At 43.1% G+C, this 25,087-nt stretch overlaps 1 protein-coding gene across 1 annotated transcript; it reads left to right on the top strand.

Moving 5' to 3' along the window:
* Nucleotides 1-1,761: 1,761 nt before the first annotated feature.
* On the top strand, nucleotides 1,762-23,163 carry kiaa0319 (KIAA0319 ortholog). Its single transcript, XM_038281170.1, has 16 exons — nucleotides 1,762-1,893; nucleotides 2,555-2,614; nucleotides 4,223-4,836; nucleotides 9,078-9,189; nucleotides 9,375-9,461; nucleotides 9,587-9,718; nucleotides 12,260-12,404; nucleotides 12,488-12,636; nucleotides 12,731-12,882; nucleotides 12,956-13,094; nucleotides 13,167-13,326; nucleotides 13,438-13,574; nucleotides 16,564-16,686; nucleotides 19,733-19,823; nucleotides 19,899-19,990; nucleotides 22,993-23,163. The coding sequence occupies exons 2-16, from the start codon at nucleotides 2,572-2,574 to the stop codon at nucleotides 23,142-23,144; spliced, it is 2,328 nt and encodes a 775-aa protein (XP_038137098.1). The 5' UTR covers nucleotides 1,762-1,893; nucleotides 2,555-2,571; the 3' UTR covers nucleotides 23,145-23,163.
* Nucleotides 23,164-25,087: the final 1,924 nt, after the last annotated feature.

The raw sequence follows: 25,087 nt of genomic DNA on the forward strand, positions 1-25,087 counted from the left end.
CATCCATTCATCTTTTCATTCAATCATCCCTTCATCCATCATCTGTTCATCTATTCATCTGCTAATTCATTCATGTGTTCATTCATTTATCTATTCATCCATTCATATGTTCACTCATTCATCTGTTGATCCATCATCTGTTCATTCATTCATGCCTTCATCCATTATCTGCTCATTTATTAATCTGTTCATTCATTCATCTCCTAATCCATCCAATTGTCTGTTTATCCACACATTGATCCATCTTTCTGCTAATCCGTCTATTTTTTATTATTCATTAATGTGTTTATTCATCTGTTCACTCTTTCATGCATTCATCCATCTCTTCCTCCACTAATTTTTCTATTTTTATTTATTAATCCTGTCATTTGTCAGTTCTTCCATCCTTATCTATCCATTTATCCGTTATCCATGTAAATCTGGAATCCAGCTGGTAAACAGGAGAAGGAATCCTCTCCAGATCCTCCTGGTGGATCCTGAGCTGCTCCTGAAGGAGGAACATCACCTGCAGCGGCCGGTGCTGAGCTTCTAGCCACAGGCGCTTCCAAGAGACTAAACTAAAAACCATGACTCAGGTAACCTGGGAATTTAACCAAGATGAATAAATGAAAACACATTTTCAGATGTTCAGATGTTGATCCTTCAACCGACTGGAGAAAAGTGACTTTAGATCCAGGACTGACAGCCTGAAGATCATGGAGGATGTTCTGTCTCTTAGTGTTCCTGAGAAGGACGGGGTTAGAGACGGAGATCCATCTGTGTTCTTTCCTCATTTATCAGATCCAGGATTCTAGATGCGCTGCTTCGTTTGTAGAAGAAGAGCTTTTGATGGAGAAGGCTGGATGTTCCTTTCCTCTCCAAAGGTGTGAAGAACCGATTCATCTGATCCATGAGGTGAACATCAGGCTTCTTCTCTGATGAAGGGAACCCAGGTTTGTAGAGATGGACCAACTGCTCCATGAAGAAGGAAGAAAGTTGTTCAGGTTTAATTCTATTGGTCTGTTTTTGTCTTATTTTGGAAGTCCAGACCAGAAGTTGAACAGGTGATTCTCAGAGGTGTAGCCAGAAAATGTTAATAAGGGTTGCCAGGCAATAACCAATGTAAACTGAGGGGTGGCTGAAAGTGGATAGGTGCCATAACCTCAGGGTCAATCTATTCTGTTCCAAAAGGAAAATGAACAACTACAACATCCATACTTTCTAAATAAAGACAAACTATACTTCCTTACCGCCTTTGCTAACAGATAGATGCATTTATTTAAACATCCATGCTGTCTAAATTAAAGATGTAGTGGACAAAATGATTCCAGTTTTGAATTATTGGGAGAACATCTTGTTTATTGTCATTATTTACCTACTTTTATTAATAATCATTCTGCATAAAATATTTATATGTTCTAATATCTACATTAGGTGGATTACTTATTAAAATAGTTCTTTATCTCTGATTTCATTGAAGATTCCTAGATGATTTTCTCTTTACCCAATAAAAGACAAAATCTAGTTCTGAAAATAGCATGAATTCTGTATTTATCATCTTTAATGTTAGTTTATTGATGTGCATAATTAAACACAGCGTTTTAGTTGTCAGGTAATTGTTTACATATAGAAAATTAAAATGTTAAATAAGTTAAAACATTCCACTTGAGAGTATTACTGCTGCCGTCGTCTGAATTAGAGGGAAAGAATTGTAAAAAAACAAAAAACAAAAGATTGGCTAAGGGTAGCCATGGCCACCACTGGCCCCCCATCTAGCTCCGCCCCTGGATTCTGCACCGTCATGACTCCTCTCTTTCACTCCTCCAGTCTGAGGAGCCTGAAGCTGATCGGGATTATAGAGGAGAACCAGCGAGCTGCGATACTGGGAGGACTGGGAGGAAGCTGCTCCTCCAGGTAGGTTTCATAAACCTGCACGTGCCGCTGCATGATGAAAGGGTCACCGACTGCAAGAGGACGGCTGGAACCTTTCATCTTGACAGGAACGTTGATGCAAATGGCGGATTGTTGGCAGAAGTTCCTCTGCGCGGGAGGCTCTTTTCACAAATCTTTGATTAATTAGTTTTAAGTGTCAGAAATTTTTTAAATCTTTGCTAACCTAAAACAAGTGTTATTTATTAAATAATTCGGCCTTATTTTTATCCAGTCATGATGCTGTTATGGTTTGATATATGCTAAATAAAAGCCAGAAATATTTCTTTGTTGATTTGTTTTTAGGAAGAAGTACGATTTATTAATTATTATTTATTACTGTTATAAATAGATGCAGAATAAAAGAGTGATATTTCTAGATGTTTATTGTTATTACTGATTACCCACTCGTGTTTGTTACACGGTTTAGAGCTGGGAAGGTTTGATTTTAATTCAATCGCAGCCTCAGTCCTGCAGCGGGGCGGGGCTAAATGTGGCGCTGTCCATCTCGGTGGTGCTGAAACTGCAGCGCAGCTCGATTCTGCTTAAACCTGCAGGTCAACGCGGAGCACAAATGTGCCTTTAGGTAAATAACAGACTTTATCAGTCCGTATTTCCCACTTTTTCTTTCCCATTCCGTCCTTAGATCAACACAGCGCCATCATGTGGGGGAAAACGGTCATCACGCTGATCAGCATCCTGGAAGGTAAAAACTTTAAGAGTATTTCAGGTTTCTGTGGAGTTTCTCAAACAGAAATGGGGTGAAATTCATTTTTTTCATGTGGTTCTGAGTCATAAATGATCCTCTGGTTGTTAAAACACTGAATCAAGTCATCACTATTCAGCTAGTTTCTAGGTTCTAATTTCTCTGTCATGGATGTCTAGTTTTCAGGGGGTGTGATTGTAAAGTTCAATGACCTTTAGATTGATAAAATCCTAAATTCAAGGCCAACAGATTGTTCTGCAGCAGAATACTTTTGAAAAACTTTCAAACAAAGACCGCTTGTGACTTATGTTCTTGTCTGAATAAAAGTGTTGCTGTGGGATGCCCCTCTGTAGGATGAAATCACCATAGCAACCACTGACAGCCTCAGTTTGCTTTGAATTAGGAAGGAAGAAGCAGAGTTGAGTGACGATCTTCCAGTAGACTTTGCATTTGCACCTTTTTTCAATTTTCCTCTAAAAGTGTTTTAGATCAGTTTACTGTTTTAGACTCAAGGATGTAAAAAACAACTTTAAAGCAAATGTTTACATTTATTCAATTCAGTTTCTGTTCAATTCAGTTTATTTCTATAGCTCCAATTCACATCATGTCATCTCAGGTCACTTTCCAGTTCACCAGATCTTCCAGTCAGATTGATTCAAAGTTTTCTATCTAAGGAAAACCAGCTGATTGCATCGACTCATTGACTCTTCAGCAATTCCTCTCACTAAGCATGCTTGTAGCGACAGTGGAGAGGAAAAACTCCTTTTGAACAGGAAGAAACCTCCAGCAGAACCAGGCTCAGTGTGAGCGGCCATCTGCTGAGGCCCACTGGGGTTCAAGGAGACAGAAGCAGACATAGAAAAAGAAGCATAGATACAAAAGGCAACTGTCAACCAGCTCCACAGGCGGCCCCGTCCAGGAAACACACAGCCAGGCAGACGAGCTCCGAGCCAGCTCCCATGTGAGAGGATGAAGAGAGCACATCCAGTTAGTCACAGTCAGAGAAACAGGACTACACTGGAAAACAGGCCAAGCTCCAACATCTAGAAACAAAGGTGTTGATGGCAGCAGCACAGCTGATATTTCTCTCCAGGATGGAGTCACAGCCAAACAGGAACAGACCAGATGAAGCTACTATGAGAAAAAGCAGAGAGAGCAGAACGTTAGAGATTGAACTAACAGATTCTGCAGAGTGGGAGAATAGAGATAGAATGATGAAAAAGGGGTCCCTATGTCCTCCAGCAGTCTAAGCCTATAGCAGCAGAACTATAGAGATAGATCAGGATAACCTGAGCCACTCTAACTAGAAGCTTTATCAAAAAGGAAAGTTTTAAGCCTAGCCTTAAAAGTAGACAGGGTGTCTGCCTCACGGACTAAAACTGGTAGTTGGTTCCACAGGAGAGGAGCCTGAGAACTAAAAGATCTGCCTCCCATTCTACTTTTAGAAGTTCTAGGAACCACTAGTAAACCTGCAGATTGAGAGCGAAGTGCTCTGTTAGGAACATAAGGAACAATCAGATCTCTGATGTAAGAGTTTGGGTCTAGAGCAGAAGGAAATGAGTCGTCTCCGTCCTTCAGGGCAGAATATCTCCCTCTTTCCTTTTCCAGCTGCAGTGGCCTCTCCTTGCTGGCAGGGGGCAACCTTTCCCGAGGCAGTTGTTTCCCCAGCGGTGGAGAGCAGCGGGATCATGCGTGTCCCGGGCGTCGCTTCCCTCCAACAGTGTGTGGCGGCGTGTTGCGACCTGCCCGGCTACGACCTGGCCTGGCTCTTTAAGGGCCGCTGCTACGTCCTGAACTGCCAGCAGGGGGCGAACTGCCAGCCCCAGGTGAGGCCCGGGGCCGACTCTGTGCTGGCCTTCCTGCAGAGGTCCCCGCAGTCTCTGCTGCTTCAATCTCTGGTGAGAGGAGAGCCGTACGGCGGTAGCTGGGGGTCCAACAGGGACCTGGAGCCACTTAGGGGCCTCGCCCTCTTTGATGGGCCCCGAGCAAGCCAGTCGGACCCTGGGATGGTGGATGTGGAGTACACAGAGGGCAGCCAGGAGCTGAGGGACAGACTCGACTTGGAGGTTGAACCGTTCAATCGATCCCAGGAAGAGGATCTCGAAGGCGCAGGGCCCAAGAGCAGCGGGACCCGAACCCCGATGATGTCTGATGGGGCGGTGGGTCAGAGAGAAGAGAACGGAACCCAAGAACCAACCGGCCCGCCTGCTCCACCAAAAACGGTGAGTGAAAATGCTGGTGAAGATTCTCAGTCATCCAGGTCATAGTCATTCCAAAAAAGTTAGAAACCGAATCCACTGGACTTTGTTTCCAAGTGGGACGAATCCGCCTCGTCACTGAAAACCACCTTGCTCACTTCGCATGCCCCACAGGGGCGTGCATACATAGACACTAGGTGGTGCTAAAGCACTAGGAAGTTTGCCCTTTATCAACGAAAATGCCCTTTTGAAACTCGTTTTTTTTTAAATATATTATTAATATTATTAAGATTTTACTGAGGTCGGTTTTGAAATTATCTTTTGAAAACCTGAGCCATTTAAAACGACTGAAACAATGCCCCGAAATGAGCCACCTCCTTGCGCACACCCGACCAGCCTCTCTCTCTTCCTTTGTCATGTGACCTCGCTCGGTCGCCCGCAGGGCATGCCAGATGCACAGCATCATAGCAGTTCAGTAAGCGTCTTCAGGTAGCAGGAACGCTCACTGTCAGGCTGCTTCTCCCGTGCCCCATTAGCCAGGTAATATACAGATCAAGCTAAATCATTTTGTTGTGCATTAAAATGTCTCATTCAGCAGCACCAAACACGCATTTTTGCCGACTGGTCACCTGATAAACCAGTCAGGCTAGATAAAGTTTTACACTGCAGCCCAAGTCAATGACAGATAACGTGAGGACGACCACATAAGACAAACGTTTTCTGTTGTATAGGTTTTGTCAGGCACCATAAATTAACACATTTTGGTCTCTTTATTTTCTTAATTGTATATTGATACAGCAGGGAAGCTCTATACCACATATGTCAAACTCAAGGCCCGCGGGCCAGATGTGGCCCGCCTTGTCATTTTATGTGGCCCGCTAGAACTCCCACAGCCGTCATTTTGACGGTTCTGAGATTTTAAAGGGAACAATTTAATTTATGTTGCTCATGTTGCTCCTGTTTCTATATTTCCTTCATTTTCACATAGTTTTTTAAAATAAAATTAAAACATAAAAAATAAATATGGTTAATTCTACCTCGATCGCCCACAACCTTCATTTTGACGGCTCTATTAGTTGCATTGTAAATTCTTCCCGCGGTTGATTGATGTTCGGTACCGTTACCAAGCAACCAACATTCTACCTAGAACTTTTTAGCTAATATGGAAAAAGTAGTCTACTATAACCACACACAGGTTGGGGTGGATGTTTTGGATCAGATGATTAGAAAGGATTCTGTAAAAGCTCCGACGCGAAGGTGACCTGTGGCTGTAATATATAATCTTGTGGAAATATCAGCTATATACGCAGAGATTTTATCCTTGAACTGGTAAAAAAGTTCCAGACAATCCGCAAGTTTCCAGCCCCCGCAGTAGAGCAGCCTTGGCGAGGCACAGAAAACAGCCGCAGGAGCTTCAGCAAAAAAACGCCCATATTACGTTTGCCATAAATGTGAAAAGATGGTCTGCGGGAAATGTTTGGGGGTAATCGTTCAATTTATGTAAATAAAATTGAATGATTCTGTTGTTGTAATTATTTAATTATTTAATGTTTGCAGGTCTTATGTGTGTATGCATCAAACCATCAGTTGGATGCAAAGCTGTGTATGGCCTTTTTTTTGTAAAATGCTACATGTGTCATACATGTTTTTTGCAGCTCAGTTTTATGTTATATCTCTTTATTCACTTGGACAGTTTGATCCTTCATTAATGAAGTTATGTGGGTTTTCATAAGCTGACTAAATTTAAAAGGATTTATGTTAGAGCAACAAGCAAGCATATGTTTTCTATGCAACTGTAATTGTCACTTGAATAAGCTATAATAAATAATGAGTTATTTAACATTAAGGAGTAGTTACATTTATTTTACATTACATTAAATTACATTTAGTTACATTTATAAGTTACAACTGGCCCTTCAAGGACAGCCATTACCCTGAAGTGGCCCTCAGTGAAAATAAGTTTGACACCCCTGCTCTATACCATCAACATCTACCAGGACAGGAGATGAGGAAGAGTTCAGGGAAGACACAGAGACAGAAAAAGACCAGGATGAGGGAGAGCAGATGGGTGAGGGAAAACAGGGAGATGAACCAGATGAAAGAAGAAGAAAGATGAGCAAGCGTACTACTTTAAAGTAGTACGCTTTAGTCTGTTCTATTGGTGGTGTGACTTTTTTCCATTGAAAAAGTCAAATTTCATTCAACATGCGTGTGTATTTTTTTTTATAATTAAGTGTTCCACGTGCGCTAAAAAGTGCCCCCCCCTCCTGAGCAGCTGCCCCCCAAAATGTCTGTGCACACCTCTGGTGCCCCACACACATTCAAGTAGTACAATGCTTGTGATAGGGTGACCACCCGTCCCGCGTAGCGCGTGCGCGCACAGCGTTTGAAGCCCAATTCATTCGTCCCGCAAATTGAGACCGTGTCACGCATAATCAATATGAAATATGAAAAAGCTTATGGTCGTCAAGTTGTGCTTACTCTCATATGACAGTAGATGGCAGTGAAAGCCCAAATTCATGAGATAAAATGTTTGAAGTCAATTTTTAAACGTCTGTCTACCACTTTTTTTGTGATTTGAATCATCAGTGGCCGGTCTACACATTTTTCAAGAATGCAGCCAGAACGCGCGGTGACGTAAAAAAAAGCGCGCTCGCGGAAAATATCAGTTGGAACTGCGCATTAACTGGGAAGAAACTTTTAGAGGCGCGCTTTCCAATTAGAAGATGGAGAAAGAGACTGAGTGTGAGGCATCTCCACCAGCAATGGTAAAGGTGTCCCCAGAACACTGAACAGTTTTTTTTTTTTTCCTGTTCCTGCTTTAAACAACATCCAAGTTCACCATCCTTCCTCCCCCTTCTCGTTCCGTGAACCTCTGGAGTCGTGAGTTAAGCCTTTTTTTTTTTTTTTACAGTTCCTGTGGTGTAGAGCAACTACAATTCCTGTTAATCCTTTAATTTCAAATTATAATTTATTTAAAGTGAATGAATTGTAATAAAAAATAAATAAAATTGAATAGCTAAATTAAATCGAAATTGGAAGTGCATCTGTTCATTGAATGTTCAAAGTATTATGAATCTTTATTTAGAAAGAAATACACATTGGTTGGCCTATTCATGAGCATACATCAGCAATTACACATGTTTATGGGAATAGGACATTATTAATATACCATGTAAGGTGATATGTGCTAGAAATGTGTAAACCTCTATCAGTGAGTCTGCCCGTTAGGTGGGGGCACCATTGCACCAAGCAGTGTCCCACTTTGTCCCCCAGAAACATACCCCTGGTCCCCCCTTGGGCTTATTAGCAGGTGGTCACCCTAGCTTGTGAGGACCAATACACTGTGTGTGTGTGTGTGTGTGTGTGTGTGTACGCTATGCTGACTTACCATCTTCAGTCAGTTGGCCTCATTGCTGGGTTCAAACCCAATCAACGCTCAGTCAGCAGTTAAAACGCCAGAGTTGTCAGAATGGGGAAGTGACGTCACCGACACGCGACTCGCGAAATGTTTGCCAGATTTTATTTTTTTTATTATTCTATGTTTAAAAGTTGGTCCATGAATCTGTGGAAAGGAATGAAATTGTAAAGATTATCTGTTTTTCTATATTAATCTGTTCGATGGCAAATCCTCCCTCTTCAAGTTGGCGATCCAACGACCAACCCGTCCGTGGAGGATCAGGAATCAGAAAGGTGGAATAACTCTTTTTTTCACTTTTCCCCGATGTATTCCAGCATCCAGCTGCCATGCACGTGGGCATTGTCAGTTTCACTATAGCTCTGGTGAATTTCAATGGTGAAGTCCTCTGGAAATCTTCAATAATTGTTGTTGATTGCAGATGTGTCTAGTAGTTCCCATTGATTTAGCTTGGAAAGCGGGGAGAATGGCGCTAGGCTTACCGCACCGTGACGTCACTGCTGGAAGATGGCAGGAGGGAGGGGCTACTATATTTGGGCAAAAATGGCCGCTCCCAGACTCAGTGATTAACGCTAAATTAATTAAATCACGCCAACAAATTAGTTTTAGGTATAAATAATGATCCGTTGATTATTCTTTGCTGACCGGACTTTCCTTTAATGCCTTCTTTTTCCATTAAAACACATTTTTCTGCAGGTTTCACCAAAAAGCAGATGATTCTGGAAGTTCTGAGGGGAACTTTAGGGACTGCTGGAGGTTCTTTCGTCCAGAACCTTTTTGTGGTTCCTCCTCAGCTTGCATTCGGGATTTCTGCGCAACTTGATTTTTTTTTTTTTTACTTTTTCAGACAGAAATGCTGAGAGTTGCAGTTCTTCCATCATGGACGCCTGCCGCTGACTCTGCCCCCACAGATAACGTGACCACGCCCTATGACATCATCAGCACCACAGGGAGTCCAGGTATGCGATGGTAAACTGAACGATTTCAGAGGTAGAACCGGAAACAGCCCGGCTCAGATGAAGTGATTGTTTCCATGGCAACTGGGTCCTCTGAGTCTTCAGAGACATAGAATGTCTTTGCCAGTGGGTCAGAACCATGGCCCGTTTCTTTGGTCTGGTTTCGGTTTTTCGGTCTTTTTCTGCAGGTTCTACCGTGGCGCCACCTCTGGAAAACGCCGCTGATTCATCTGAACGGACCGGTCCCTCTGAAGCTGCAAACACGCATACATCAGGTCCGATCTAGAGTTCTGGTTCAGCGTTACAGAACCATTAACTTGCTGTTAGATGCAAAGTTTAGCTGAGATGATTGAGTCCACTTTCTGTGAGCAGAGGGGCTGAGATGTTTCTGTTCTGACAGACCCGGTGAAGGTTCTCCAGTCTTCACCAGCCAGCAGTGAACCTCTGATCCAGGATGTGACCTCTGACCTCTCCGCCTCGCTCCCGGCTACTCTCCCTCCAGCCGTCAGATCAGAGGCTGCTGCTACCGCAGGTTTGTTTACACGGTTCTCCAGCAGGTCCATCAGGTTCTGGTTCTGTTTCAGAGCCGACTCAGATGCATGAAAGCTCAGATTCTTCACGTCTCCTAACTTCTGGAAACTCTTCTGGATTCAGAGATTTTCTTTTCAATTTTCTTTTTTTATTTTTATTCAGACAATGTTGGCAAAAATTGAAATATGACTGAACATGAAAACATTTACAGATTAAATTTAAGGAAAACATATAAATTAAAAGTTATACTTGGTGTATCTTTTGTCTTTTTCCCTCTAGAAATAATATTTTTTTAAAAGGAGCTATTTGACTTTTTAAATTTCAAAATATAATTGATTAATTCCATCTGACATTTGACAGGATGCAGATTTCCTAAGTGACAGTGACTGTAGACCCAGTTTATAACACATTTGACTTTATAGATCTAGTTCAGTCAGATCAACCAGCTGATTGCATCCAATCTCTGGATCAGCAGGTGGAGACGTAGATTAGGGCTGAATGTAACAATTATTTGCAAATCGATTAATCTGTCGATTACTTTTTAGATTAATTGATTGATAATAGGATAGCTAAAGGTTTTTTTAAAGAATATTTTTTACAAACTCAAACAGGTGAAACTCAAACTTTTCCACTTGAAGAGTTTTGGATAGAGCATCTCAAAAGATTATACTTTTTTAAAACTTAAATGCAAAATGTTTATATGCTTTTACAACCTTGGTTTAATTCCTGCTCTAAGCGGGTCGTTCTGTCAGCTAAAGGCAAGGCAAGGCAGATTTATCTGTATAGCACAATTCAGTACAAAGACAATGCAAAGTGCTTTACATGATTAAATATAGGAAAATAAAATAGAATCAAAGCAAGTAGGAAAAAATAAATAAATAAATAAATAAAATAAAAAAGGCATGTTTTAGAGTCTCTATACTCCAGTTAACAATGAATCGATCACTAAATTATTACAATAATCAATTAATCCGATTAAGAGGCTGCTCAGTGGGGCGGTGGGTAGCTCTGCTGCCTTGCAGCAAGAAGGTTTTGAGTTCGATTTCCATGCATGCAATGACATGCTTGAGTTTGCATGTTCTCCCTGAGCATGCGTGGGTTCTCTCCGGGTACTCCGGCTTCCTCCCACAGTCCAAAAACATGACTGTTAGGTTAAATGGCTTCTCTAAATCCTCCTAGGTGTGAATGGTTGTTTGTCTCGGTGTTTCCCTGCGATGGACTGGCAACCTGTCCAGGGTGGACCCCGCCTCTCGCCCGTAGACAGCTGGAGATAGACACCAGCACCCCTCATGACCCCATTTGGGATTAAGCATGTCAGAAAATGGATGGATGGATGAATTCATCCGATTAATTGTTTCAGCCCTACAGATTTTCCATTTCACTGTGGTTAGCTATCCACCATTTAAGGACACAGAGCGCTCTGGCTGACGGCAATGACAAAACGAGCAAAAGTCTGGTGGTCTGCTACCCGCTACATGCTAGCTGCTACCTGGTACATGCTAGCTGCTACCCGGTACATGCTAGCTGCTATCCGCTACATGCTAGCTGCTACCCGCCACATGCTAGCTGCTACCTGGTACATGCTAGCTGCTACCCGCTACATGCTAGCTGCTACCCGCCACATGCTAGCTGCTACCCGGTACATGCTAGCTGCTACCCGCTACATGCTAGCTGCTACCCGCCACATGCTAGCTGCTACCTGCTACATGCTAACTGCTACCCGCTACATGCAAGCTGCTACCCGGTACATGCTAGCTGCTACCCGCTACATGCTAGCTGCTACCTGGTACATGCTAGCTGCTACCTGGTACATGCTAGCTGCTACCTGCTACATGCTAGCTGCTACCCGCCACATGCTAGCTGCTACATGCTAGCTGCTACCTGCCACATTCTAGCTGCTACCTGGTACATGCTAGCTGCTACCCGCCACATTCTAGCTGCTACCTGGTACATGCTAGCTGCTACCCGCCACATGCTAGCTGCTACCCGCCACATGCTAGCTGCTACCTGGTACATGTTAGCTGCTACCCGCCACATGCTAGCTGCTACCCGCCACATGCTAGCTGCTACCTGGTACATAATAGCTGATATTTGCTACGCAACTTTTTTAAAAGTATGTCTGCACTGGAAATAAACTTTCGCAATGGAAAAAGATGATTTACACTTAAAGTAAGAAAAAAGCAATTGCTTTCAAGTGCATATTATCTAATTAACTTATTTGAAGAGTAAAGCCACTCACTGTTCATTTATAATTGAAGACATTTTGGCTTATTTCTTGATGGTTTTGCAGCGTGGGGTCCATCTCTGAGCCGTACAGCTTTAGAATCAGTTCTGGTCCTGGAAAACTCAGCAGAAACTTTAATCAGATGTGGTTCTGAGAACCTCAGATAGCTGACGTTTGGCGAGCTGGTTCCGCTTCAGCCTCTTAGGCTTAGCGACTACGACTTTTATTAAGCTCTTCTCCTCTTTTTGACCGCTCTGTGTTTTTGTTCTGTCCCATCCATGAACCATAAAACCAACCCGTCTTTCCTCTGATATCAAGCAGAACTCCAGCGGTCCAACAAAGCTCCGGTGGCCGTGGTGGGTCCGGACCGGAAACTGGACCTCCCTCTGGGCAGCCTCCTGCTCGACGGCAGCGGCAGCACGGACGACCGGGGCGTCAGCAGCTACACCTGGGAGGTGGTGAGGTGGGCGGAGCTTTGCGGTGGAAGTTCTGATCCGGTAGCAGCTGCTCTGTACCTGAAGGAGCGGCTCTGCTCTGTGTCTGCAGCGGTCCTCCTGGGCTGCAGCTGCAGGATGCTGATCGGGCAGTTGCTATGGTGACGGGTCTCAGAGGAGGTCGCTACACATTCAGGCTGACGGTGCGGGACGAGGAGGGGGCGACGGACAGCGCCCTGCTGTTGGTGAGGATTCAGGAAGGTGAGTTCTGCTGCAGCTTCATGGTTCCAGAACTGCTGGTTCTGATGGTGTTGGTCCCACCATAAGGACGGTTGTCCTTTCCTTCCTCCTGTAGCCAGGAGTCTCCCTCCGGTCGCTCATGCCAGCGGCAGCCACGTTCTCACCCTGCCCAACAACTCTCTGGTCCTCCACGGTTCTGTGAGTGACGGAGACGCGGCCGAGGTGCGGTTCCTGTGGACGAGAGACAGCCAGAGTCCCGCTGCCGGGGTAGGGGCCCCTCAGAGAGGTTTCAGGCAGAGTGAAAACAGAACGGGTTGGTTAACCGCAGGGTTCTGTGCAGGAGGTTCTGTTCGGCTCAGAGACCAAGCCGTCGCTCTACCTGTCTGACCTGGTGAAAGGAACATACCTGTTCCAGTTGAAGGTGACGGACGCTCAGGGTCGGTCCAACTCGGCCACCGCCACCGTGGAGGTCCGACCAGGTGGGGCGGATGCCTTTCTTGCAGATGTTCTGCTGAGGTTCTAAGGTTAAGCAGAATTCTTTGTTTGTGTAGAACCTGGTGGCGGCCAGCAGGTGGAGCTGGAGATGCTGGTGTCCGTGTCTCAGGTGAGCGTGGCTCAGAGGGACACGGTGGTCCGACAGCTCGCCGCACTGATCCACGTCCTGGACAGAGACATTCGGGTCCGGGCGCTGCAGGGAAGGACTCATCTCAGGTACCAGAGCTGAGACTGAGTCACTCTGAACCGGACCGGAACAAACCGATAAAATCACAAACCGGATGAAACGGTTCGTAGAGCCAGAACTCTGCTTTTGCTCTGTTTCAGTACGGTGCTGCGGTTCTCCGTGGAGGGCCCCTCGGGGCCCCTCTCTGCCTCCAGCCTGGTGGTTCTGCTGAGGAAGCAGCTGCTCCGCGAAAAGAGCGACTTCCTGCTCTTTAAAGTCCTGAGAGTCGACACTGTCGGTGAGTTGTTGACGGACCAGTCTGCCATCACAATCCAGAACCATCTGGACCATCTATCCCCTCCATCCTATCTTAGACCCCCCAGCTGTAAAACTGCGGTCCTCTGGGGCCCTTCTCTTCCCAACATCCGGATGTCTCTGCTCAAACACATCCGGGCCAAATAACAGGGTCACTAGCAGAACTCTGGAGAACCAGACTCAAGCTGAGGACTGGGTCAGTTCTGTTGGACCAGAGACGGATGTTAACTTTAGAACACTGCCCCCTGGTGGGTCATGTGGCGGTTTTAACTCTGATTGGAGCTTTACTTTATTAAATTGACTGGAGACACCAAAACCTGAACACAAGTTTTCAAACCCTTAAAGTTAAACCTTTTTCAGTTTTTTCTTCAATGTTTCACATCATCAAAAATATTTATATTAATTCAAAGCCATCGGCGGCCAAATCCCCTCCAACTTCCAGCCACCGGCCTCCTCCTGGGGTGCATATTTTTTACTCTGACTCCACCCTTTCAGAAAATTACAGGGTCTGACCAGGAGATGATGCTTCTCTTTAGGTTTTAATGTCTACAAATCATGACAGAAAGAATATTTTAGATTTTTAATAAGGAATTGTAGGAGACCAGCCAAAGATCCATCAAGGAAAATGGGGAAATTTTGAATATCTACTTCTGTACGTGGGTTAAATGAAACAAAGTGGCTTTCTATTATAATAAGAGCCCCTAAACCTGACTAACCTACCGGCTGTTCCTCCTTCGACAGCAGCAAGTCCTAAAGAGTTACAATCGAACGGTTGTTTTCATCTTCTTCTCATTTAGTGATGGTTGTTAGGTTCGTAAAAGAGAAACTGAGTCCACACAGGAAAGAGATTCAAACAGCTTCTGCAGGAGTGGAAAGAGCCCAACCCAACTTTCAACTCTTTCTCCGACCCCCCCTCCTGCAGGCTTCTTTTATTAAAGGAATAGTACACCCAAAACATGATTAGCCTTCATTTTCTACTCACCCCCATGCTGAACAACACTCTGGAGTACTTTTTTGATATCTCAAATGCATCTGGAGATCTGGGAGGCTTCTTGCTGTCTGCTGACATTCAAATAATGGAGGTCTATGGCGCCCAAGGCAGAAAGGTCCATAAAAGTCCACAAAAACGTGTCAATATTCCTCCATACTGCTCGTCCAATGTATTCCAAGTGTCCTGAGTGGGTAGCATCCAGAATTTACTCGAAACGAAGTGATTTAGAATGTTTTTAGAGCATAAACAGTAGTGTATAGGATTTCCTAAAAGCGAGTTCACGAGTCTACGGAAACCGGCAGACCAAACCAGATGAAAGTGCGCATTCAGCGTCTGCTCTGCCGATAATGCAAGCGTAGAAGAAGAAATGTGCTGTTTACCTGTGCAAAGAAAGAAACAACGAAAGAAAAATGTCTGAGGACTTCAGTGTTGAGGAAGAGCATGAGTTCTTTGCCGAGCTGAATGCGCACTTTCATCTGGTTTGGTCTGCCGGTTTCCGTAGACTCGTGAACGCGCTTTTAGGAAATCCTATACACTACTGTTTATGCTCTAAAAACATTCTAAATGACTTCGTTTCGAGTAAATTCTGGATGCTACCCACTCAGGACACTTGGAATACATTGGACGAGCAGTATGGAGGAATATTGACACGTTTTTGTGGACTTTTATGGACCTTTCTGCCTCGGGCGCCATAGACCTCCATTATTTGAATGTCAGCAGACAGCAAGAAGCCTCCCAGATCTCCAGATGCATTTGAGATATCAAAAAAGTACTCCAGAGTGTTGTTCAGCATGAGGGTGAGTAGAAAATGAAGGCTAATCATGTTTTGGGTGTACTATTCCTTTAACAGAACATAACACATGGTTACAAAACAGAATTGTTCTGACAGAACAATTGATCAGGTCATAAGACAGGAGGCTCCACCATCTGAATCCAATGTTTCATAAGCACACACACATTAATTTTATAATCATCATTGAATAAACCCAACACTGGTTGGTGAAGAACCTTTACTGCCCCCACCTGGTAATGAGTGGAACAGCTTTATCAGTGGTTGAACTTGAAAATGAGTATTTCCTAATAGTCGGACGTTTCATCTGTATTTTCACAGATAAATCATCTGATGTTTGTATGAGTTGACAAAGAATAAATAAAATCCTGAAATATATGTTTATTGACTTGCATTTGCAAATTCAGACGTTCATTCCAGAGAGATCCAGGTTCGGATGTCAGTTGCTATGGTAACCGGGTTCCCACAGCTTCCAGTCCTGGGGTCACTGTGCTTCGTCCCTCAGGAGCAGGGGCGTAGCCAGAAATGTTAATAAGGGCGGCCAGGCAATAACCAATGTAGACTTAGGGGGGGGCTGAATGCGTACCAGAGCCTCAGGGTCAATTTACACTGTTCAAACAGGAAAACAACTACAACATCCTAATTTTCTAAATAAAGACAAACTATACTTTCCAGGAGCCTTTGCTAACAAACAGATGCATATATTTAAACATCCATGCTGTCAAAATTAAAGGTGTAGTGGAAAAAAATCTTTCAGGTTTGAGTTCTAGGAGAACATCTTATTTACTGACGCTACTTACCTACTTTTATCAATAATCGTTCTATATAAAATTAATATTTACATTCCTAGATGACTTGCAGAGACACAATTTTCTCTTTACCTAAGATAAGACAAAATGTAGTTCTGAAAAGAGCATGAGTTCTGTATTCATCATCTTTAATGTTAGTATTTTGATGTGCATAATTAACCACAGCGTTTCTGTTGTTAAGTTATTGTTAACATATGAAAAATTGAAATGTTAAATGAGTTAGAATATTAAAAATGAGAGTATTACTGCAGCCAGCGTCTGTTTTAGAGGGGAAAATTGGTAGGTGTGGCCATGGCTACCCTTAGCCAATCATTGGCCACCCCTGGCCCCCCTTCTAGCTCCGCTCCTGCTCAGGGTGTCTCTGTTCTTCTGTTCCTGATAGTCTGTGAGCTGAGCTGTTCGGGGCGGGGCCAGTGTGATCCAATCACCAAGCAGTGTTCCTGTGACCCGTTCTGGACGGAGAACCTGATCCGCCTCTACCTCGGTGATGGAGAGAGTAACTGTGGTAACGGTTTGAGTTTTACTCCTGGATTTCCATCGTCTAGAATGATCCGGACCCATTTTTACCAAGAACCTCAGACTGGCGAACCTGACTCTGCATATCCATCTGGAAACCTTCCGTAGAAGTAATTTTGGGAAGGGGCGAAAATACTGGTTAGCTGATTGGGCTATGTTGGTGATAGACGGGCCAAATAAACCAATCAGATCAACGAAGCATATGACGTACTAACAGAGCGACGACGAAGAGGAGCCAATTGATAGATCAAACTCTTGCTGAAACCAGTCGGGAGAAGAGCAAAAACATATTTTCCTCTGAGAAAAGCCTCCAGAGCAGTGTTTTTGCTCTTCTTTCAGTGAAGAATAAAACTTGCTCGATAGCCACGCTAACGCTAGCTTCATCGGCTGAAGCTGCCATGTTCTTTAGACTGAACTGTCGCGCTTCTCGTTGCGTCACACCTCAACCGCCTCAAAGCCAACGCTGATTGGACGTTCGTTTGGTGAACGGCTCCAAATTTTCTTTAACGGAGAGTCTCCAGACTGATCTGCGAGTGAAACCTTGAAAGCTCGCGAGATCAGGATGGTCTCACGAGGCTCGGGACCGGCGCCATTTTAGGAAAAAAAAAAAGCCAGAGCCAGAACACCTTCAGAGCTCCTAAGGAGAATAAATGTTAGAGATTATAAAGGAAACGGAGACAGCTGATTGGCTGATCCACCACCTAAACAGAGGAGGAAAAGAGGACAGAAAGTTCTAGAACAATTATTAATATGGAGAGAAGATGAACTTTATTATCATCAGGCGGAAATATTTAGTTTCAGGAGCGAGAAAGGTTTAAAGGAAAAGTCCAGTCAGCAAGGAATAATCAATGGATTATTATTTATACCTAAAACTAATTCGTTCACGGTGACGTAATGAGCTTAGAGCAAATTTGATGGAGGATCAGGAATCAGAAAGGTGGAATAACTCTTTTTTTCCACTTTTATCCGATGTATTCCAGCTGCCATGCACGTGGGCATTGTCAGTTTCACTATAGCTCTGGTGAATTTCAATGGTGAAGTCCTCTGGAAATCTTCAATAATTGTTGTTGATTGCAGATGTGTCTAGTAGTTCCCATTGATTTAGCTTGGAAAGCGGGGAGAATGGCGCTAGGCTTACCGCACCGTGACGTCACTGCTGGAAGATGGCAGGAGGGAGGGGCTACTATATTTGGGGGAAAATGGCAACCCAGTCTCATGGGAAAATGTACCCCCACTACGTTGGTCCACACTGCAAAACGTAGTGGAGGTACATTAATGGCCATTTTTTTGTGGTACTGTTACGTTTCTTCTGCCTATACGCTTTCTATTGTTTTACGTCCTAGTCACGTGACTTTCAAGATTCCAGCTGGGAGAAGAAAAAAATATATATATGGCCGACATTCGCTCATTTTTTTGTGGAAAGATTAATAACTTGAGTTTGTTTTTGCATTAAAATGAGTTTTGATTACATTTCTAGTGAGAAATGTATAGTTTGTTGCCAGAATATTTACTCAGGGAATGTACATATTCACTTGCTTGTTCGTTTCTTGCAAAGATTTTTCAAGATAATGTGAAAATGTAACGTTTTGGTATAAACATGGCTGAGATTTCTCTAACTTTTAGTGGGAAAATCAATAATTTCAATCAGTTTCTGCATTTAAATGGGTTTTGATTACATTTATAGCGAGAAGTGTAGGGTTTATTTACATAATATTTACTTAGTGAACATACATAATCACCCGCTTGCTAGTTTTTGCTACGTTTTTCGGATCTCGTCAGGATTATGTGAAATTGCAACGTTTTGGCTGCTACCCATCGCCTAGCATTTAGCTGCCGCCCCGATTCAACATTGAATCCTTTGTAATTTAACTCCATCTGACGGATCAAACCCTCGCCACTGCGTGCGTTGCGTCTGAGGTTGATTTTCAGATCAGGGGGGAAGGGGAAGGAAAATCATTTATAAAGAGGAAAGAAATTGAAAAATGGCAACAACAAAAAAAAGGTGGTAAATATTATGTAAATAAACCCTACACTTCTCGCTATAAATGTAATCAAAACCCATTTAAATGCAGAAACTGATTGAAATTATTGATTTTCCCACTAAAAGTTAGAGAAATCTCAGCCATGTTTATACCAAAATGTTACAGTTTCACATTATCTTGAAAAATCTTTGCAAGAAACGAACAAGCAAGTGAATATGTACATTCCCTGAGTAAATATTCTGGCAACAAACTATACATTTCTCACTAGAAATGTAATCAAAACTCATTTTAATGCAAAAACAAACTCAAGTTATTAATCTTTCCACAAAAAAATGAGCGAATGTCGGCCATATATATATATTTTTTCTTCTCCCAGCTGGAATCTTGAAAGTCACGTGACTAGGACGTAAAACAATAGAAAGCGTATAGGCAGAAGAAACGTAACAGTACCACAAAAAAATGGCCATTAATGTACCTCCACTACGTTTTGCCGTGTGGACCAACGTAGTGGGGGTACATTTTCCCATGAGACTGGGTTGAAAATGGCCGCTCCCAGACTCAGTGATCATGATGAAAATTGTTTTTATTTTTTTACTGATTAATGCTAATTTCATTAAATCACATTAAATCACTGTATTAGTTTTAGGTATAAATAATGACCGACTTTTCCTTTAAAAACAGACAAAGCAGATAAATGAGCAGAATGTGGGAAAAAACATTAATTAGATCAGAACCACAATGAGACGATAAAGTTCCAACATTTATTTATAGTTACATTTATTAGTCTGGATTCTTTGATTGTTTTTTTGGTACCAGGAGAACGTCTGGGTTCTTCTAACAACCAATCACAGCTCTCTGTAGACAGGGTTGCCCCTAGCGACAGGCTCACCTCCTGTCTCCTTAGAGTCTCTTGGCAGCTGAATCTCAAACTAACAGGAAGGTTTATGCGGAGCCAGCAGCTCTCTGAGGATCTCTGGGTTCTGCTGACGTGAGGAGATGTTCAGATGTTCCCTCTGGTCCGACGCTGATGCAGCCCTTTGATCCCACTCTCAGAATGGCGAGTCCTGTACGTGATCCTGAGCAGCTTCCTGATGATGGTCCTCATCCTGTCGCTCAGCTGGACCTTCATCTGCTGCAGCAGGAGGTGAGCTTAAACCTGCAGGCCGTGATCCCGACCCAGAGCAGCCGGGTCTGAGCCACATGTCCTCTGTGTCTGCAGGAGGAAGCAGACCAAGGGGAGGAAGAAAACCCGCTACACCATCCTGGATGACATGGACGAGCAGGAGAAGCTGAAGCTCCGACCCAGATTCAGTGAGTCCTTCACTGGGAGGGTTCAGACGGGTGGAAATGGACCAGAAACTGGTCCAGAACCCCGTCCACTTAAATCCTGAAACCAGCTCATCTAGAACCGCTGACGTGTTTCTGAAGATCCCAGCTCTTCCAAATATTTGCTTTTGACTCTAATAACTGTTAGAATGTCGCCTAACTCCATCTTTTTTACAGCTCTACTGTATTTATTAACCCTATAATGCCAAATGTATCATATTTGATACATAGGGTTTCTGAAATGTTTTGCATCTGACACCTTTTGCATTATTTAATGGTAAAAACTTTGCTCAAAATCCGATTGTACACAATCAGATATACCTGATAACAGCCAGTAGAAGACTACACAAAAAATAAACTTGACTTATCACATAGTAATAAATTCTTAATATCAAAAATGTATTTCTGTTTTTTTCTTTTTACATATTTTGTTAAAAGGGCAAATAAGGCTTTCAAACAAAAAAAGTAATTTTCTGTTTTGTTTTATTCTTGGATCGGGCTTTAAAGGGTTAATATTCTTTACACTGCTGTATCTGTCTTTTTTTCTTGTCGTTTTCTGTTTAAATCACTAACTGTTGCCCCCAATGTTAGCTTAATTTAAAATATGATTGGGTCAAAATTAGGGATGCAGGATATAATCGGCCCCCCTATCGGTATCGGCCTTAAAACTGAATATCGGACATCGGCCACCCCACCGATATTTAACCCGATATTTGATCAGCTTCTGAGTTTCTAAAGTCTAAAAAAGAAAAAATACTACTTCTTCTTCTTCCTCAAAAACTTCTTTTTTACAGACTTAAAAACTTCTAAAGACGAGGGAAAAAATATTGATACATTAAAATATCCCAATATCTTCATATGCTGATATATTGCCATTTAAAAACACCATATCAATCTCTTTTACTAATGAAATATTGCTATATGTCATCGTTATGCTACGAAATCCCCCGAAAATTCACCAAATGTTGCCATATTTTTATATGTTGATATATTGACGCGGTATCGATCTATTTTACTAACAAAATCTCACAAGAATTTGCAAAATATCACGAGAGTTTGTAACAGAACGATGAAATTTCACCCGATTTTGAAAGTAAAATAGATCGATACCGTGTTTTTAAACATCAATTTGATATCAGCATATGAAAATATATTTGAGTATATTATTTTTCAAAGTGTCAGAAATGGATAACAAAACTGCTATTTTCAATGACTACTTATTTTTGTCCAGCTTTAACATCAGTATCGATATCGGTTATCGGCTACATGAGTTTTAAAATATCGGCATATCGGATATCGGCCAAAATCCCAATATCCTGCATCCCTAGTCAAAATGAATCACTGGGCATATTGATGCACTTCTCTATAACTCTCTGTAAATTAAGAGTGGCGCTCCCGTTAAGTTAGCCCGAGCTAAACCGCAGAGCTGCTTCTCTGATGGAGACGCTTCCTCGTCTTTATCAGGAGCTCCAGATCTTAAAGGGGAACGCTGTTTTTTTACATTGGGTCCTTGATTTTACATTATTCCATCATGTTCTACTCACCCATATTAGTTTAGTGTCATTTGGAGCCGTTCTGAAGATATTCCGTTAGGTTATATCCAGGTAACGTCTTCCTATGGGCAACGACTGGAAGGCACAAACTAAACTGTTCATCATTTATTCTTTATGGTACGCCAGCATTCAGAACATGGAGGCCAATCACTGTCCCCCAGACATCCGTGGTTATATTTTTTATATTTATATCTTTTAAAAACAAAGCGGAGTGTGTATGACGGATGGATATAACCTAACGGAATATCTTCAGAACGGCTCCAAAACTCATATAAGTGAGTAGAACATGATGGAATAATGTAAAATCAAGGGGCTAATGTAAAAAAACAAAACGGCGTTCCCCTTTCACCTGCTGCTGTTTCAAACGGGTCTGCTGTCAGAACTAGAAAACAGGGGGACCCTGGTTCATTTAGAAACCTGTGGCCTTTAGGGTTTACCTGGAAATAACAGGTATAACGCCCCTAGTTGTCAAAAGTTAAACAGCATTACCCTAAGGGGCGGATTTAGGACATTTAGGGGCTCTATGAAATGAGAAGAAGACGCATAAAACATTCTCCAGATAGAGAAATGTTAATAGAATAGACATCCATTATCTGTTCTAGGTTGTGTCCCTCTCTTCTTGTCCCTTTTCTTCTTGTTTTCCTCTCCATGTTTTGTACTCAGCTGACTTTTCATGCTGTCTCTAAAGGAATGAAAGATTTTTTCCAAGCACTAAGCTCACTTAGCTGATTGCTCCTTCCTGTGTTTCCAAAAAGGCCAAAGTAAATAACCCAGTCCTTCTTTTCACTGTAGACAAGCCATGATCTGCTTCTCTGTTCTCCATTTTTCATTTGGATGAAATAATAGCTGCATGAATCATGACAGCAGACAAGATAGAGGAGAGCAGGAGGCGGGGTTACCAATCTACTCGCTCTGGAGAGCAGAGTTCGCTGCTTTTAGATGTTGTCTCCAAAGTCTCCAGAAAAAAGTCTCTAGATTTGGCGCTAGGAGCTTTTTAGAAATCAAAGTGCTAGAGGGGTCTGAAAAGTGGCTAAATATAGCGACTAAAGCGCTAAGTTGGCAACACTGCTCTTTGCATGGTTTGTTTTCAAATGGTTTGCTGCTGTCTGTTTGGACCTTTCTGAACATGTGCAGCAAATGGACTGATCCAATATGGTGGACACTGAAGGGGGGGGCTGAGACACACTTAATATTATCAGCGTTCTGATGGCGTTTTATCGATAATGCCATAGCTGTATTAACAACACATGTAAACTGAGTTTTATGGGGCCCCTAAAGGTGACCCCCTCCCTGAGAAATAGGCAGGAGCAAAGTTTGTCCCGGTTGTTCTGGTCTCTGGACTTTATAAACCCAAATGAATAGATGTGAGGTCATAGGAGGTAAAGAAGGTAAAAAATTTTTCTCTGCTCATTAACCCCTTCATGTCCTCTGCAGGTCTGAAGCACCGCAGCACAGAACACAACACCTGCCTGATGATGTCAGAGTCCGAGCTGGACAGCGACCAGGACTCAGTCTTCAGCCACCCGGTCCGGAACAGGAACAGGGTCGGATCCCGGGCCGATCGGAACGGGAACGCCTTCGGATGAGGGGGGGGGGGGGGGGGGGGGGGGGGTTCTGCAGACGTGGACAGGATCTCAGAGGGGTGGAGGGGGAACGCTGAGCGGGTCTTCCTGGAGGTTTCTATGACAGAACAGCTTTCAGGCTCGGTTCTGACGAGTCGGACCTTCTTCCCAGAGAAATGGGAGATAAGATAAACTTATGGAGAATGGTTTGACCTCCATCCAGTCATCTCACAGCTGCTCGCGGTTCATCCATTCATCTGACCCGTCATTAACAGCTGCAGCCTGTAGGGGGCGGCACCCAGCATTCAGGGTCTTTCCTGCACCTGTTGGACTTCCTTTAGCGATTCTGGTCATTTAAACCAACTGGTGCCGACCTCCATGATGTTAAACTGACAGATGGGAAATATTTTTCCTAACGTTCATTTTCTGGACCTGTAGCTGCGCTTAAAGACAAGAACCAGTAATAGAACACGAGCTGCTCCCAGCAGCCGGATGAAGGTGGACCGACTGGTTACCAGTCAGTCAAACCAGCTTAAGTTCCCGTTTGAATCCAGTTTGAAGTTCTGAAAGTTCTGCTTTGATTGTAAGTTTCAGGAAAACAATTAAATAAAACAGATCATCCTGACATGTTTTAATCCACCAGTTTATTTAAGATCCAACAGAAACAAAACATCCAAGTTTTCCAGAACAATGATGGAAAAAATTCACATTTTAATGGATCAACATCTATGAATCACAGATATTAACCTCTCTGAGGAGGAGAATCGGCTCCAGGGTTCTGGTTCTGGATTGGAAAAGGGTAGCCGGTCCTCTTCAGGTTGGAGGATTTCAGGAATGTTGGGATCCTGTTCATCAGTGAGGGGAGAATGGAGACGGACTGATCAGTGGCTGCTGTAATGCAGACGCTGTACTGATCCGTTGTGGTTCAGAGAGCTGAGTGAAAAGGCAAAGCTCTGATTTAGCGGTCGGTCTACGTTCCGACTCGCCTACGGTCATTAATCTGGATCAGGACCTAAAGAACAAAATCCTGGATCTGAGCTTCCTCTGCGGGGAGGCTGGGCTCTCCCTTAGAGAGAGGCTCAGTAGAGCCGCTTCTCCGCATCCAGAGGAATCAGCTGAGGAGGATCAGACATCTTTATCTGAGGTGATCCAGGCACGTCCCACCAGGAGGGGGCGACACCACGGAGGGACCATCTGGTCTTTGTCTCTCTGGTGGTCTGGGATCTCCTCAGGCTTTCCTTTCATCCTTTCATCTGTTGCGCTGCGTTTATAAAATTATGAGCTACTGAAGGAGATGATTGTTTAATTCGACTTATTAGACAAAACATAACTATTAGCCAGAAGATGCTTTACTAACATAAAAAAACGGTGTCCTGTCAACACAGCATACGCTGTCTGATCGATATACATTTAATTTTTATCTAACGTAAATATTTTAGTCACAATATAAACCACAGCCAATATTTTCTATGATTTTCAACAACTTTAAATTTCTGCAAGCGTGTTTTTTACTACTAAAGTTACTTAATTTAAATGAATATTGACTAATTATCTATAGAAGCTTCTTCTCTCAATCGTGTGGCTCGTTATTATCTCACTTTTATTTCCTCTTTCTTTCATCTTTTCTCCTTTTTCCTTTCCTGTTCTACTTACATTGCAGTGTCCATATAATCGGTAAAACTCCCTGCATGATTATAATAAAGTTAATTATATGCATAAATCAAGCGGAACACTATGGCGATAACTAGCCTGGGTGCCATTCCGAACTTAGTCCCACCCACAACGTTTGAGGTCGGGAAGTTCGGTGTGGCATTGCTCAGTAGTAGCGCGAGTATGCTAGCACAATATCTGGCGGGCCAATCAAATTGTCAGGGCGGGCTTTATACGATGATGGACAGATGGTCAACAGTAACGTAATCAACCACGTGACCAAAGCGCGCTTGGGTGACAACAACAATGGCTGCCGC

The sequence above is a fragment of the Cyprinodon tularosa genome, unplaced genomic scaffold, assembly GCF_016077235.1.
Source record: "Cyprinodon tularosa strain WSP-4 unplaced genomic scaffold, ASM1607723v1 ctg168, whole genome shotgun sequence".
Classification (NCBI taxonomy): domain Eukaryota; kingdom Metazoa; phylum Chordata; class Actinopteri; order Cyprinodontiformes; family Cyprinodontidae; genus Cyprinodon; species Cyprinodon tularosa.